This window comes from Nerophis ophidion, linkage group LG03 (assembly GCF_033978795.1).
Source record: "Nerophis ophidion isolate RoL-2023_Sa linkage group LG03, RoL_Noph_v1.0, whole genome shotgun sequence".
Lineage (NCBI taxonomy): Eukaryota > Metazoa > Chordata > Actinopteri > Syngnathiformes > Syngnathidae > Nerophis > Nerophis ophidion.
Window position 1 is genome coordinate 8,608,999 of NC_084613.1, and position 17,302 is coordinate 8,626,300.

The 17,302-nt window shown below is 43.4% G+C and overlaps 2 protein-coding genes across 3 annotated transcripts in view; one reads left to right on the forward strand and one right to left on the reverse strand.

The window, feature by feature from the left end:
- LOC133549068 (ensconsin-like) overlaps window positions 1-17,302 on the reverse strand; it is a 51,824-nt gene that overhangs the window by 29,360 nt on the left and 5,162 nt on the right. Inside the window, exons 5-10 of one of the 2 annotated variants that reach the window (XM_061894163.1) lie at window positions 15,113-15,212; window positions 14,843-14,959; window positions 14,242-14,633; window positions 10,796-10,902; window positions 10,478-10,710; window positions 10,243-10,408 (exon numbers count right to left, since the gene is read on the reverse strand). In XM_061894163.1, the coding sequence (XP_061750147.1) occupies window positions 10,243-10,408; window positions 10,478-10,710; window positions 10,796-10,902; window positions 14,242-14,633; window positions 14,843-14,959; window positions 15,113-15,212 (1,115 nt within the window). Of the gene's footprint in view, window positions 1-10,242; window positions 10,409-10,477; window positions 10,711-10,795; window positions 10,903-14,241; window positions 14,658-14,842; window positions 14,960-15,112; window positions 15,213-17,302 lie in introns of both variants that reach the window. The other variant, XM_061894162.1, reaches the window with a different exon arrangement.
- The window catches only part of LOC133549069 (otoferlin-like), a 181,684-nt gene that overhangs the window by 20,804 nt on the left and 143,578 nt on the right, over window positions 1-17,302 (forward strand). The gene's annotated exons all lie outside the window — the stretch shown is intronic.

Sequence of the window (17,302 nt, forward strand, 5' to 3'; positions counted from 1 at the left end):
GCCGAGTAGTCGCAAGAAGGATCACCACCAGGAGGCGGGAGTCATTTAATGACTTATATTTGACACACGCAGCTACGGTATATTAATAAAACATCGCTGCTTACTGTTCTTTTTAGCATATTTAATAGCTTGGACCTTAAATCCTACTGAATAGCTCTTAATCTTTTTCCCTTTATGTGATTTCAAATTATTGAAATCAGGTTGGTAGAGCGGCCGTGCCAGCAACTGGAGGGTTGCAGGTTCGATCCCCGCTTCCGCCATCCTAGTCACTGCCGTTGTGTCCTTGGGCAAGACACTTTACCCACCTGCTCCGAGTGCCACCCACACCGGTTTAAATGTAACTTAGATATTGGGTTTCACTATGTAAAGCGCTTTGAGTCACAAGAGAAAAGGCGCTATATAAATGTCATTCACATTCACATTTTAGATATGTAATCCTTCATGTTAAAAGTGCAAGCGAGAGGAAAAAATAAACGATCGCTGCTCACTCTTGCTGCTTGTTGTCACTTCTTCTGCAACCGAGTAGTCGCAAGAAGGATCACCACCAGGAGGCGGGAGTCATTTAATGACTCATATTTGACACCCGCAGCTACGGTATATTAATAAAACATCGCTGCTTACTGTTCTTTTTAGCATATTTAATAGCTTGGACCTTAAATCCTACTGAATAGCTCTTAATCTTTTTCCCTTTATGCGATTTCAAATTATTGAAATCAGGTTGGTAGAGCGGCCGTGCCAGCAACTGGAGGGTTGCAGGTTCGATCCCCGCTTCCGCCATCCTAGTCACTGCCGTTGTGTCCTTGGGCAAGACACTTGACCCACCTGCTCCCAGTGCCACCCACACTGGTTTAAATGTAACTTAGATATTGGGTTTCACTATGTAAAGCGCTTTGAGTCACTAGAGAAAAAGCGCTATATAAATATCATTCACATTTTAGATATGTAATCCTTCATGTTAAAAGTGCAAGCGAGAGGAAAAAATAAACGATCGCTGCTCACTCTTGCTGCTTGTTGTCACTTCTTCTGCAACCGAGTAGTCGCAAGAAGGATCACCACCAGGAGGCGGGAGTCATTTAATGACTCATATTTGACACCCGCAGCTACGGTATATTAATAAAACATCGCTGCTTACTGTTCTTTTTAGCATATTTAATAGCTTGGACCTTAAATCCTACTGAATAGCTCTTAATCTTTTTCCCTTTATGTGATTTCAAATTATTGAAATCAGGTTGGTGGAGCGGCCGTGCCAGCAACTGGAGGGTTGCAGGTTCGATCCCCGCTTCCGCCATCCTAGTCACTGCCGTTGTGTCCTTGGGCAAGACACTTGACCCACCTGCTCCCAGTGCCACCCACACTGGTTTAAATGTAACTTAGATATAGGGTTTCACTATGTAAAGCGCTTTGAGTCACTAGAGAAAAGGCGCTATATAAATATCATTCACATTTTAGATATGTAATCCTCCATGTTAAAAGTGCAAGCGAGAGGAAAAAATAAACGATCGCTGCTCACTCTTGCTGCTTGTTGTCACTTCTTCTGCAACCGAGTAGTCGCAAGAAGGATCACTAGCGCCCTCTACCACCAGGAGGCGGGAGTCATTTAATGACTCATATTTGACACACGCAGCTACGGTATATTAATAAAACATCGCTGCTTACTGTTCTTTTTAGCATATTTAATAGCTTGGACCTTAAATCCTACTGAATAGCTCTTAATCTTTTTCCCTTTATGCGATTTCAAATTATTGAAATCAGGTTGGTAGAGCGGCCGTGCCAGCAACTGGAGGGTTGCAGGTTCGATCCCCGCTTCCGCCATCCTAGTCACTGCCGTTGTGTCCTTGGGCAAGACACTTGACCCATCTGCTCCCAGTGCCACCCACACCGGTTTAAATGTAACTTAGATATTGGGTTTCACTATGTAAAGCGCTTTGAGTCACAAGAGAAAAGGCGCTATATAAATGTCATTCACATTCACATTTTAGATATGTAATCCTGCATGTTAAAAGTGCAAGCGAGAGGAAAAAATAAACGATCGCTGCTCACTCTTGCTGCTTGTTGTCACTTCTTCTGCAACCGAGTAGTCGCAAGAAGGATCACCACCAGGAGGCGGGAGTCATTTAATGACTCATATTTGACACCCGCAGCTACGGTATATTAATAAAACATAGCTGCTTACTGTTCTTTTTGGCATATTCAATAGCTTGGACCTTAAATCCTACTGAATAGCTCTTAATCTTTTTCCCTTTATGCGATTTCAAATTATTGAAATCAGGTTGGTAGAGCGGCCGTGCCAGCAACTGGAGGGTTGCAGGTTCGATCCCCGCTTCCGCCATCCTAGTCACTGCCGTTGTGTCCTTGGGCAAGACACTTGACCCACCTGCTCCCAGTGCCACCCACACCGGTTTAAATGTAACTTAGATATTGGGTTTCACTATGTAAAGCACTTTGAGTCACTAGAGAAAAAGCGCTATATAAATATCATTCACATTTTAGATATGTAATCCTTCATGTTAAAAGTGCAAGCGAGAGGAAAAAATAAACGATCGCTGCTCACTCTTGCTGCTTGTTGTCACTTCTTCTGCAACCGAGTAATCGCAAGAAGGATCACCACCAGGAGGCGGGAGTCATTTAATGACTCATATTTGACACCCGCAGCTACGGTATATTAATAAAACATCGCTGCTTACTGTTCTTTTTAGCATATTTAATAGCTTAGACCTTAAATCCTACTGAATAGCTCTTAATCTTTTTCCCTTTATGCGATTTCAAATTATTGAAATCAGGTTGGTAGAGCGGCCGTGCCAGCAACTGGAGGGTTGCAGGTTCGATCCCCGCTTCCGCCATCCTAGTCACTGCCGTTGTGTCCTTGGGCAAGACACTTGACCCACCTGCTCCCAGTGCCACCCACACTGGTTTAAATGTAACTTAGATATTGGGTTTCACTATGTAAAGCGCTTTGAGTCACTAGAGAAAGAGCGCTATATAAATATCATTCACATTTTAGATATGTAATCCTCCATGTTAAAAGTGCAAGCGAGAGGAAAAAATAAACGATCGCTGCTCACTCTTGCTGCTTGTTGTCACTTCTTCTGCAGCCGAGTAGTCGCAAGAAGGATCACTAGCGCCCTCTACCACCAGGAGGCGGGAGTCATTTAATGACTCATATTTGACACCCGCAGCTACGGTATATTAATAAAACATCGCTGCTTACTGTTCTTTTTAGCATATTTAATAGCTTGGACCTTAAATCCTACTGAATAGCTCTTAATCTTTTTCCCTTTATGTGATTTCAAATGATTGAAATCAGGTTGGTAGAGCGGCCGTGCCAGCAACTGGAGGGTTGCAGGTTCGATCCCCGCTTCCGCCATCCTAGTCACTGCCGTTGTGTCCTTGGGCAAGACACTTGACCCACCTGCTCCCAGTGCCACCCACACTGGTTTAAATGTAACTTAGATATTGGGTTTCACTATGTAAAGCGCTTTGAGTCACAAGAGAAAAGGCGCTATATAAATGTCATTCACATTCACATTTTAGATATGTAATCCTCCATGTTAAAAGTGCAAGCGAGAGGAAAAAATAAACGATCGCTGCTCACTCTTGCTGCTTGTTGTCACTTCTTCTGCAACCGAGTAGTCGCAAGAAGGATCACCACCAGGAGGCGGGAGTCATTTAATGACTCATATTTGACACCCGCAGCTACGGTATATTAATAAAACATCGCTGCTTACTGTTCTTTTTAGCATATTTAATAGCTTGGACCTTAAATCCTACTGAATAGTTCTTAATCTTTTTCCCTTTATGCAATTTCAAATTATTGAAATCAGGTTGGTAGAGCGGCCGTGCCAGCAACTTGAGGGTTGCAGGTTCGATCCCCGCTTCCGCCATCCTAGTCACTGCCGTTGTGTCCTTGGGCAAGACACTTTACCCACCTGCTCCCAGTGCCACCCACACCGGTTTAAATGTAACTTAGATATTGGGTTTCACTATGTAAAGCGCTTTGAGTCACTAGAGAAAAAGCGCTATATAAATATCATTCACATTTTAGATATGTAATCCTTCATGTTAAAAGTGCAAGCGAGAGGAAAAAATAAACGATCGCTGCTCACTCTTGATGCTTGTTGTCACTTCTTCTGCAGCCGAATAGTCGCAAGAAGGATCACTAGCGCCCTCTACCACCAGGAGGCGGGAGTCATTTAATGACTCATATTTGACACCCGCAGCTACGGTATATTAATAAAACATCGCTGCTTACTGTTCTTTTTAGCATATTTAATAGCTTGGACCTTAAATCCTACTGAATAGCTCTTAATCTTTTTCCCTTTATGCGATTTCAAATTATTGAAATCAGGTTGGTAGAGCGGCCGTGCCAGCAACTGGAGGGTTGCAGGTTCGATCCCCGCTTCCGCCATCCTAGTCACTGCCGTTGTGTCCTTGGGCAAGACACTTGACCCACCTGCTCCCAGTGCCACCCACACCGGTTTAAATGTAACTTAGATATTGGGTTTCACTATGTAAAGCGCTTTGAGTCACAAGAGAAAAGGCGCTATATAAATGTCATTCACATTCACATTTTAGATATGTAATCCTCCATGTTAAAAGTGCAAGCGAGAGGAAAAAATAAACGATCGCTGCTCACTCCTGCTGCTTGTTGTCACTTCTTCTGCAACAGAGTAGTCGCAAGAAGGATCACCACCAGGAGGCGGGAGTCATTTAATGACTCATATTTGACACACGCAGCTACGGTATATTAATAAAACATAGCTGCTTACTGTTCTTTTTAGCATATTTAATAGCTTGGACCTTAAATCCTACTGAATAGCTCTTAATCTTTTTCCCTTTATGCGATTTCAAATTATTGAAATCAGGTTGGTAGAGCGGCCGTGCCAGCAACTGGAGGGTTGCAGGTTCGATCCCCGCTTCCGCCATCCTAGTCACTGCCGTTGTGTCCTTGGGCAAGACACTTGACCCACCTGCTCCCAGTGCCACCCACACCGGTTTAAATGTAACTTAGATATTGGGTTTCACTATGTAAAGCACTTTGAGTCACTAGAGAAAAAGCGCTATATAAATATCATTCACATTTTAGATATGTAATCCTCCATGTTAAAAGTGCAAGCGAGAGGAAAAAATAAACGATCGCTGCTCACTCTTGCTGCTTGTTGTCACTTCTTCTGCAGCCGAGTAGTCGCAAGAAGGATCACTAGCGCCCTCTACCACCAGGAGGCGGGAGTCATTTAATGACTCATATTTGACACCCGCAGCTACGGTATATTAATAAAACATCACTGCTTACTGTTCTTTTTAGCATATTTAATAGCTTGGACCTTAAATCCTACTGAATAGCTCTTAATCTTTTTCCCTTTATGTGATTTCAAATTATTGAAATCAGGTTGGTAGAGCGGCCGTGCCAGCAACTTGAGGGTTGCAGGTTCGATCCCCGCTTCCGCCATCCTAGTCACTGCCGTTGTGTCCTTGGGCAAGACACTTGACCCACCTGCTCCCAGTGCCACCCACACCGGTTTAAATGTAACTTAGATATTGGGTTTCACTATGTAAAGCGCTTTGAGTCACTAGAGAAAAGGCGCTATATAAATATCATTCACATTTTAGATATGTAATCCTCCATGTTAAAAGTGCAAGCGAGAGGAAAAAATAAACACACGCTGCTCACTCTTGCTGCTTGTTGTCACTTCTTCTGCAGCCGAGTAGTCGCAAGAAGGATCACCACCAGGAGGCGGGAGTCATTTAATGACTCATATTTGACACACGCAGCTACAGTATATTAATAAAACATCGCTGCTTACTGTTCTTTTTAGCATATTTAATAGCTTGGACCTTAAATCCTACTGAATAGCTCTTAATCTTTTTCCCTTATGTGATTTCAAATTATTGAAATCAGGTTGGTAGAGCGGCCGTGGCAGCAACTGGAGGGTTGCAGGTTCGATCCCCGCTTCCGCCATCCTAGTCACTGCCGTTGTGTCCTTGGGCAAGACACTTGACCCACCTGCTCCCAGTGCCACCCACACCGGTTTAAATGTAACTTAGATATTGGGTTTCACTATGTAAAGCGCTTTGAGTCACAAGAGAAAAAGCGCTATATAAATATCATTCACATTTTAGATATGTAATCCTCCATGTTAAAAGTGCAAGCGAGAGGAAAAAATAAACGATCGCTGCTCACTCTTGCTGCTTGTTGTCACTTCTTCTGCAGCCGAGTAGTCGCAAGAAGGGTCACTAGCGCCCTCTATCACCAGGAGGCGGCAGTCATTTAATGACTCTTATTTGACACACGCAGCTACGGTATATTAATAAAACACAGCTGCACTGCAAAAACTGAAATCTTAGTAAGATTAAATATCTTAAATATGGGTGATATTTGTTTATTTTCTATCTGATAAGATAATTCTTCTCACTGAGCAGATTTTATGTTAGAATGTTTTACTTGTTTTAAGGGTTTTGGTCCTAAATGATCTCAGTAAGATATTACAGCTTGTTGCTAAGAAGTAAAACATGCTTGAAACTAAAATATCAACTGATGCAAAGCTGTGTCAATAAAACACTGACAAGTATAAAACTACTTTTTTCAAGTAATAATTTCTTACTTCAAGCATGGCAAAAAAAAAAATCATGATGCCTACCTACATATTATGTCAAGATAATGGCACTAGCATTTACTTAATTTAAGAATATTTTAAAACATATTGAGCAAAAGGTCTCGTTTTTTCCTACCAAGAAAAGTGCACTTGTTATTAGTGAGAATATACTTATTTTAAGGTATATTTGGGTTCATTGAGGTTAGCTAATTTAACTTGTTTTGGAAAGTCTTGACAAGCCAAATTTTCTTGTTCTATTGGCAGATAATTTTGCTTAGTTCAAGTAAAATACCCCTAATATTTGTATTTTTTTTTTCCTTGTTTTTGAACACTGACTTTTTGCAGTGTGCTTACTGTTCTTTTTAGCATATTCAATAGCTTGGACCTTAAATCCTACTGAATAGCTCTTAATCTTCTTCCCTTTATGCGATTTCAAATTATTGAAGTCAGCCTCCTCCATTTTTAAAAATGATGACAGGTCACTCGTGACGTGACGAGTTTGACCCGGTGGAAATTTTAAGCATATGCTAATTATTTGGCGAAACATGTTTGACCCGGCGGAAATTCTAGACTTGCGCTAATAAAATAATAATTTGCAAAACGACTTCGCCCCGGCAGTAATTCTAGGCAGGCGCATACTATATACCCCGCGGCAATTCAAGGAAATACGGTAGGCTAAATGATTATTCGTTTAAAGAGTTATCCGGTTTACTGTAGACCAGGGGTCACCAACCTTTTTGAAACCAAGAGCTACTTCTTGGGTACTGATTAATGCGGAGGGCTACCAGTTTGATACACACTTAAATAAATTGGCAGAAATAGCCAATTTGCTCAATTGACCTTTAATAAATAAATCTATATATAATTTATTAAAAAATGGGTATTTCTGTCTGTTATTCCGTCTTAGATTTTTTTTCCTTTTACGGAAGGTTTTTTGTATGGAATAAATGATGAAAAAAACACTTAATTGAACGGTTTAAAAGAGTAGAAAACAGGAAAAAAAATGAAAATAAAATTTGGAAACATAGTTTATCTTCAATTTAGACTCTTTAAAATTCAAAAATCAACCGGAAAAAAGAAGAGTCAAACTAGCTAATTTGAATCTTTTTGAAAAATGTAGAAAAATAATTTATGGAACATCATTAGTAATTTTTCCTGATTAAGATTAATTTTAGAATTTTGATGACATGTTTTAAATAGGTTAAAATCCAATCTGCACTTTGTTAGAATATATAACAAATTGGACCAAGCTATATTTCTAACAAAGACACATCATTATTTCTTCTAGATTTTCCAGAACAAAAAATGAAAAATAAATTCAAAAGACTTTGAAATAAGATTTAAATTTGATTCTACAGATTTTCCTAGGTTTGCCGGAATAATTTTTTTGAATTTTAATCATAATAAGTTTGAAGAAATATTTCACAAATATTCTTCGTGGAAAAAACAGAAGCTAAAATGAAGAATTAAATTAAAATGTATTTATTATTCTTTACAATAAAAAAAAAAACTTGAACATTGATTTAAATTGTCAGGAAAGAAGAGGAAGGAATTTAAAAGGTAAAAAGGTATATGTGTTTAAAAATCCTAAAATCATTTTTAAGGTTGTATTTTTTTCTCTAAAATTGTCTTTCTGAAATTTATAAGAAGCAAAGTAAAAAAAATAAATGAATTTATTTAAACAAGTGAAGACCAAGTCTTTAAAATATTTTCTTGGATTTTGAAATTCTATTTGAGTTTTGTCTCTCTTAGAATTAAAAAAGTCGAGCAAATCGAGACCAACTTGCTAGTAAATATATAAAATGTAAAAAATAGAGGCAGCTCACTGGTAAGTGCTGCTATTTCAGCTATTTTTAGAACAGGCCAGCGGGCGACTCATCTGGTCCTTACGGGCTACCTGGTCCGCGTTGGTGACCCCGGCTGTAGACATAGTCTTAAGGGGGAACATTATCACCAGACCTATGTAAGCGTCAATATATACCTTGATGTTGCAGAAAAAAGACCATATATTTTTTTAACTGATTTCCAAACTCTAAATGGGTGAATTTTGGCGAATTAAACGCCTTTCTGTTTATCACTCTGGAGGCGATGACGTCAGAATGTAAACATTAGGTCTCAGCTCTGTTATTTTCCGTTTTTTCGACTATTTTTTGGAACTTTGGAGACATCATGCCTCGTCGGTGTGTTGTCGGAGGGTGTAACAACACTAACAGGGAGGGATTCAAGTTGCACCACTGGCCCCAAGATGCCAAAGTGTCTGCCGCCAGACCCCCATTGAATGTACCAGAGTGTCTCCACATTTGACCGGCGATGCTAAAGCAGACATGGCACAGAGATGTATGGATAACCTGCAGATGCATTTTCAACGATAAAGTCAACTAAATCACAAAGGTGAGTTTGTCGATGTTGACTTATGTGCTAATCAGATATTTTTGGTCGCGGCGTGACTGCTAGCTAATCGATGCTAACATGCTACGCTAATCGATGCTAACATGCTATTTACCGGCGGTGCTAAAGCAGACATGGCACAGAGATGTATGGATAACCTGCAGATGTATTTGCAACGATAGTCAACGAAATCACAAAGGTGAGTTTTGTTGATGTTGACTGCCAGCTAATCGATGCTAACATGCTATGCTAATCGATGCTAACATGCTAATTACCGTCGGTGCTAAAGCAGACATGGCACAGAGATGTATGGATAACCTGCAGATGCATTTGCAACGATAAAGTCAACTAAATCACAAAGGTGAGTTTGTCGATGTTGACTTATGTGCTAATCAGATATTTTTGGTCGCGGCGTGACTGCTAGCTAATCGATGCTAACATGCTACGCTAATCGATGCTAACATGCTATTTACCGGCGGTGCTAAAGCAGACATGGCACAGAGATGTATGGATAACCTGCAGATGTATTTGCAACGATAGTCAACGAAATCACAAAGGTGAGTTTTGTTGATGTTGACTGCCAGCTAATCGATGCTAACATGCTATGCTAATCGATGCTAACATGCTAATTACCGGCGGTGCTAAAGCAGACATGGCACAGAGATGTATGGATAACCTGCAGATGCATTTGCAACTATATTACATTTCCTTCCACCCACATTTAATGCGAAACAAACACTTTGCAATCGACGGATTTTAGTTGCTCCAGTGTCACAAAATGCGAAAGTCCTGATCGTTTGGTCTGCACATTTTACCGGCGAAGCTAACGCAGCTATTCGGCCATGCTATGGCTATGAATAGCGTCAATAGCTATTCGCTCAATAGCTTCAGTTTCTTCTTCAATACTTTCATACTCCAACCATCCGTTTCAATACATGCGTAATCTGTTGAATCGCTTAAGTCGCTGAAATCCGAGTCTGAATCCGAGCTAATGTCGCTATATCTTGCTGTGGTATTCCCATTGTTTGTTTACATTGGCAGCACTGTGTGACGTCACAGGGAAATGGATAGTCGCATCGCAAATAGCGAAAATCAAGCACTTTAAAGCTTTTTTTAGGGCTATTCGGAGACCGGTAAAATTTTGAAAAAAACTTCAAAAAATACAACAAGCCACTGGGAACTGATTTTTTATTGTTTTTAACCCTTTTGAAATTGTGATAATGTTCCCCTTTAAACACCATAAGTCCGCATGTTTGGCGCTTACCTTTCTGCCTCGGCCGCTTGGAGGCTCTCCTGTTCTTCTCGCTCTCGGAGCAGGCGGGCCTCACGCCTCTTCTCAGCCAGGAGACGGGAGCCTTCCTCTGGGTCGCTGGTGCCGGCCGAGGCCCTGAGTTGGACTTCTGGTAGACAAGGAGGAAACTTGCAGGGACCTAACGAGAAGAAAACATCAGCTTATGTCCTCCTCGTAATGATGGCGTTCCAGTAACGGAAGAACTCACTTCCATCTCCGGCAGTTCTGCCGTCGAGTTCTGCCTCAAAGCCGAGCAGGTCTGAAGGATCCACGGGAGAGTCCTCCATTTCGTCGTCATGCTGACCTTCGGCGGATATTCTGGCAGGCCTGGAGTTGCCGGGCGACGAAACCGATGTGCAGATAGGAACATCTTCCTCGGGAACAGACGGCAGGTCCAGTTGCAGAGGGATGGAATGCCGCCGGCCAGATCTCCTATGGACTCTTTGAAGTCAACCCAAAGACATGCCACTTAGTTCACGTGCTGGTGTGTGACTTTCTGAGGCTAGGAAATCTAACTGGGTCCTACTGGTCTGGAGAGGGAGATGATGACGTTCTACTGGTTTTGTTGGGCGGTGATCGAACACTCGGGCCGATGTTCCTCTTGTTAGCATCGTGCTGCATGCTGGTTTTAGGCTGAAACCAGAAACAAGACCGAAACATTCAATAAAGGACTTCTTGGATCTGGAATGTTTCGCAATGTTTTGTATTCACAGCTGAGGTTCATGGCCAGATGAATCCAGGTTTGCTTTCAGGACTCTCACAGTTTTTTCTTCAACAAAACAAGAAGACTTTTATCTTTGGACTCACAGCTGACATAAGACTGATCCTCTTATTAAGTCCTGTACGGCAGATACATTTTTATAGCTTAACCAGGCCAAGACTAAAGTCTTAAGGAGGCACCAGTCCAGCCACTCTCCTCTCTTTATCAATAGCCGTGGAGATGGTAAGCAGCACCAAGTTCCTGGGGGGGTGCAGATAACCGACAATATGACCTGGTCCCTACACACCGGAGCTCTTGTAAAAAGAGATCAGCAGCTCATGCACTTTTTATTCTACAGAGTGCTCACTGACTAACTGGATCTCCATCTGGACTGGAGCCTGCAGTGCAAGTCTGCAAGTCTCTGCAGAGAGTTGTGAGGACGGCGATAAAGACCATCAGGAATCCTCTTACTCCTATCCAGGAAATCGCAAAAAGCCGCTGCCTGACCAGGGCTCAGAAAATCTGCAGAGACTCGTCCCACCCCCAGCAAGGAATGTTTTTACTGCTGGACTCTAGAAAGAGGTTCCGCATCCTCCGTAGCAGAACCACCAGGTTCTGTAACAGAACGCATAAAAATAATACCCTCGACCCCCCCCCCCCCCCCCCCCCCCCCCTGTATCTGCACCTTATTGCTCTTTTATCCATAACTTCAACCAGCTAATGCAGCAAAATTTCGTTTTTTATCTGTTCTCCATCCATCCAAACATCTTCTCCCGCTTATCCGAGGTCGGGTCGTGGGGTCAGCAGCCTAAGCAGGGAAGCCCAGACTTTCCTCTCCCCATCCACTTCGTCCAGCTCTTTCCGGTGTTCCCAGGCCAGTCTTCCCAACGTGTCCTAGGTCTTCCCTGTGGCCTACAACCGGTCGGACATACCCTAAACACCTCCCTAGGGAGGCGTTCGGGTGGCATCCTGACCAGATGCCCGAACCACCTCATCTGGCTCCTCTCCATGTGGAGGAACAGCGGTTTTACTTTGAGCTCCTCCCGGATGGCAGAGCTTCTCACCCTATCTCTAAGGGAGAGACCCAAACTCATTTGGGCCGCTTGTATCCGTGATCTTGTCCTTTCGGTCATAACCCAAAGCTCATGACCATAGGTGAGGATGGGAACGTAGATCGACCGGTAAATTGAGAGCTTTTCCTTCCGGCTCAGCTCCTTCTTCACCACAACGGATCGATACAGCGCCCGCATTACCGAAGACGCCGTACCGATCCGCCTGTCGATCTCCCGATCCACTCTCCCCTCACTCGTGAACAAGCCTCCTTATCTTACTACTTATCTGTACAGTAAAGTTCAAATTTGAATGACAATAAAAGGAAGTCTAAGACTAAGACTAAGTCTTAAGTCATCGGCCCTGAGACCCCGAGAGAGAAACACATATCAAAACTACTAGCATTGTCTACAAGTGGTTTTCTGGGCGTGGTTTTCGACTCTGTCCTTATTTTTTTACCACATGTTAAAAACATAACAAAAACTGTTTTTTATCATTTTAAGAATATAGAATATAGTTTGCCCCAATTCTCTCTCAGGGCAATACGGAGACGCTAATGCATGCTTTTATTACAAGGGGTACTTGTCCAGGGTGTATGTAGCCCGTCTTCCGCCCGACTGCAGCTGAGATAGGCATCAGCACCCCCTGTGACCCCAAAAGGGACAAGCGGTAGAAAAATGGATGGATGGCATAGATAATTGCAACGCCTGCTTTCAGGTTTTCCTAAAAAGGTTATTACACCTTTGCAATTACTCCAAAATTCAGCGGTTTGTGTCCTGAGAAGACCAGAAAGCGGGCTCACGTTACACCAGTTTTAAAATCCCTGCATTGACTCCCTGTGTGTTTCGGAATCCATTCTTGTTATGGTTTATAAATGTTTTTTTTTTTATGGTATTGGGCCTTCTTATCTTTCAGATTTGCTTTTACCCTATGAGCCTTCCCGGGACCTGAGATCCTCCGGCACTTATCTCCTAATTTTTCCAAAAATCAGGACACAAAGTCACGGGATGGCATTTTTCCACCATTATGCCCAAACCCCCCCCGACACATGGAGAGGAGCCAGATGAGGTGGTTCGGGCATCTGGTCAGGATGCCACCCGAACGCCTTCCTAGGGAGGTGTTTCAAGCACGTCTGACTGGTAGGAGGCCACGAGGAAGACCCAGGACAGGTTGGGAAGACTATGTCTCCCGGCTGGCCTGGGAACGCCTCGGGATCCCCCGGGAGGAGCTGGATTTAGTGGCTGGGGAGAGGCAAGTCTGGGCTTCCCTGCTTAGGCTGCTGCCCCCCTACTCGACCTCGAATAAGCGGAAAAAGATGGATGGATTAATTTACCGCATATGTATTTTTTTTCTATTAATCTTCGTATGTGTTACTTGTATTTTACTCTTTACTCACGGTTTTTACTATTTTACAAATTTTATTATACGTTCCTCAGTTGAGCCATCTGCCTCAGGGGTTATCTGCCGTGCTTGTGGGGCCGTTTTTGTGTCAGCGTCCTGGTGGCCATGGTCTGATGACCTGGTGCAGATGGCTCCTGTGATAGTGTTTACTCACACGTCCCCTCTGTACTCAGACATGCAATCATCTGTCCATATAGTTATGTATGTGTGTATGTTTGTGTTTACTATTTGTCCGTGCGTATGTACTGTATGTGATGATGGGGGATATGGGTCACCAGGGGGTTGTTTTTAACTCTGTAAAGCACTTTGCGTTGCATTTCATTTATGTATGAAAAGTGCCTTATAAATAAAATTTGATTGATAAAGCACTTTTCATACATAAATGAAATGCAACGCAAAGTGCTTTACAGAGTTAAAAATATACATAACTATATGGACAGATGATTGCGTGTCTGAGTACAGAGGAGACGTGTGAGTAAACACTATCACAGGAGCCATCTGCACCTGGTGTTCAGACCATGGCCACCAGGACGCTGACACAAAAGCGCCCCCACAAGCACGGCAGATAACCCCTGAGGCAGATGGCTCAACCGCGACCCCGACAGGGAATAAGTGGTAGAAAAATGGATGGATGGATGGATGATTCATTGATAAGATGGCCGTAATTGCTTGGTTTAGGGCTTACTGGTCATAACTGTGTTCTTCAGAACTCCGAATCAAAGATGGTATTGCGATTGAAGGACTGTCAAAGTAATGTGCTAACCTTAGCTGAAGTTATCTTGTTTTGTTTCCTTAGGTCATTACGGGGGTTAAAATGTCACCTGTCTATGGTTGGTGCTTCTGGTCTGGCTGTGGCTGGGACTCAAGGATGGTTTCGGTCTCTGGTTCTGTAGCCTGTGATTCTGAGGCCTCTGGATCTGGAGTTTCTGTTCCTGGAGTCTCTGGTTCTGAGGCCTGTGGTTCTGGGGTTTCTGTTCCTGTGGTCTCTGGTTCTGAGGTTTCTGTTCCAGGAGTCTCTGGTTCCGAGGTTTGTGTTCCTGGGGTTTCTGGCTCTGGAGCCTCTGGTTCGGCGAGATCTGGATCTGTGGTTTCAGCTCCTGGGGTCTGCGGTTCTGAAGCCTCTGGTTTTGTGGCCTCTGGATCTGCGGTTTCGGCTCCTGGGGTCTCTGCGGGCCGCCGCTGGAGCTGCTGCTGGTTGTGGAGTAGAAGGAAACTGCGCGGCGACAAATATGAACGACTGAGGTGGTGCTCAGAGGTAAATGTGCAGGGGAATGTTATGAAGAGGACAGGGTGGACACAAGGGCGATGCGTGTGAGGAGAACGGGAGAAGAGCAGCGTTAGTCAAAGGGAAGCGCAAAGAAGAGGTTTCTGCAAGCGGTTAGAAGTCCCATGATGCTTTTGTGTCCTGCTGGGGGTCAGTACCTTCATCTCCCGACTGGCAAGCAGAGCTCTTGCTTCGGGCCAGATAAGAGCTGGTGGGGGTTAGCAGGCGACTCACCAGGTTCTTCTCCCATGTGCTGAGGGCTAAGTGACGTGGAACTAACGTGCGGATGAATGGACGCAGTGAAAATGTCAAAGTTCAGCAAAGAAAAACCAGACAAACGATTAGATGTGCCAGGAAAAGTTAGACCACATGATACCAAGAATTGAAAAGTTCAAAGAGAAGAAGATGGAATTGGAACGGTGTTTTACCAGAACTGGTGGGCTTCCTGCCCCTCAGAGTCTGACTGAAGTTCTGTTGGGCTTTTTGGCTCTTTTCCTGCGTCCTGCGCACCGCCGTTTCATTGCGCTCCTTTAAAAAAAATCATTTTAAAAGTTGAAAACAATTCGAGGCTTCTGTAGTACAGGAAGACCTGCAAAGTACCAGTGAAGGTGTGATGAAAAATGAGCGTTGTGGCCCAAAATCTGTATTGCATATTTCAGTCAAGGTGTTTAGAGTGTCCGCCCTGAGATGGGTAGGTTGTGAGTTCAAACCCCGGCCGAGTCATACAAATGACTATAAAACAAAAATGGAACCCGTTACCCTTGATCACCCCCTGGGAGGTGAGGGGAGCAGTGAGCACCAGCGGTGGCCGATTCCTGTCAAGCCTGGACTGTGGTTATTTTTTCTTCTTCGATGCAAGGAGAATACGGGACGAGCCAGACGTGACTGTGAGTACATGGTTTATTTGGAATACAAAACTAATCAAACTAAGGGCGCTCACAAAGAGGTACAAAACTTGGCTACAAAAATACAAACAGGAAAACAAAACACCTGCTCGATGGCATGAAAGACGATAAACTATAAACTTAAACTTGCACTGTGGCAGAACTATGAACAACTAAAACAAAAAACACTTACTGTGACCGAAACTGGGTGCGTAGCAGGTAATCGTGAAGGCATGAAGGCAAGCACATGCAAAAATCCCGGACTGATGGACAGAAAGTAAAATCCTTAAATAGTAGCAGTGGTAATGAGAAACAGGTGTGTGAGCTGAGGGACGGGGCGTGACTAGGATGGCAAGGTGAAAATCAATGGGTTGGCATGGAAAGGAAAACAAACCAGGAAGTGCCAAGACAGAACTTAAATGTCCAAAAAAAAAAACTAAACATAACCTGACCAAAACCAAAACATAAACTTACAGGCGTGACAATTCCAACCTTTGATGCTGAGTGGTAATGGCTCCCATTTTTGGTTTTTTATAGTCTTTGCGTGAGATTGACCATTTACTGATGATATTATAAATACATTTGCTATTGATCTTTGTATCGATCCATCCACCCCTTGTTTACGTTCAAGAGCCCTCACTTAGCGGTTAGCATGTTTAGTCATTATGTTTATGTCAAATAAATCTGTAGCATTTACTGTAACGTATTTCCAGTCAGCTGGGATAGGCTCCGCCCCTCATGACTCTGAAAAGTGGGTGTCAGAATAATTGTATCTAAGTTATCACAAAAGCTGTCTTTGATCTTACCAATCAACAGGCTTGTAAATCTCCACTGTGTAGGATGGGCAGCGACATGAGGGCGTCGGTTTCTTTGATGTATTGTAATCCACAGGAAAATTTTGTCTTTGACCGAGATCTACAAAGCGGAGAGGAGGCAGGGCCTGACCTCCCTCCAGGCACTTTTTCTTTGAACTGTTTTACGACCTTTTCTTTGAACTGTTTTGTAACCAAAGGCAATGGCTGTTTACGACCCCGCCTCCCTTAGAAACAGCTGTTGCCATGTAATCAGGGAAAGTCCAAATAACAGAGGAGGCGTACACTCTTCCGTCAGAGCGTGGGATGACGCTGTACAAGGGTACAGTGTTACCTCCCTCCAGGCACTTTTTCTTTGAACTGTTTTACGGCCTTTTCTTTGAACTGTTTTGTAACCAAAGGCAATGGCTGTTTACGACCCCGCCTCCCTTAGAAACAGCTGTTTGCCATGTAATCAGGGAAAGTCCAAATAACAGAGGAGGCGTACACTCTTCCGTCAGAGCGTGGGATGACGCTGTACAAGGGTACAGTGTTACCTCCCTCCAGGCACTTTTTCTTTCAACTGTTTTACGACCTTTTCTTTGAACTGTTTTGTAACCAAAGGCGATGGCTGTTTACGACCCCGCCTCCCTTAGAAACAGCTGTTTGCCATGTAATCAGGGAAAGTCCAAATAACAGAGGGGGCGTACACTCTTCCGTCAGAGCGTGGGATGACGCTGTACAAGGGTACAGTGTTACCTCCCTCCAGGCCCTTTTTCTTTGAACTGTTTTACGACCTTTTCTTTGAACTGTTTTGTAACCAAAGGCGATGGCTGTTTACGACCCCGCCTCCCTTGGAAACAGCTGTTGCCATGTAATCAGGGAAAGTCCAAATAACAGAGGGGGCGTACACTCTTTCGTCAGAGCGTGGGATGACGCTGTG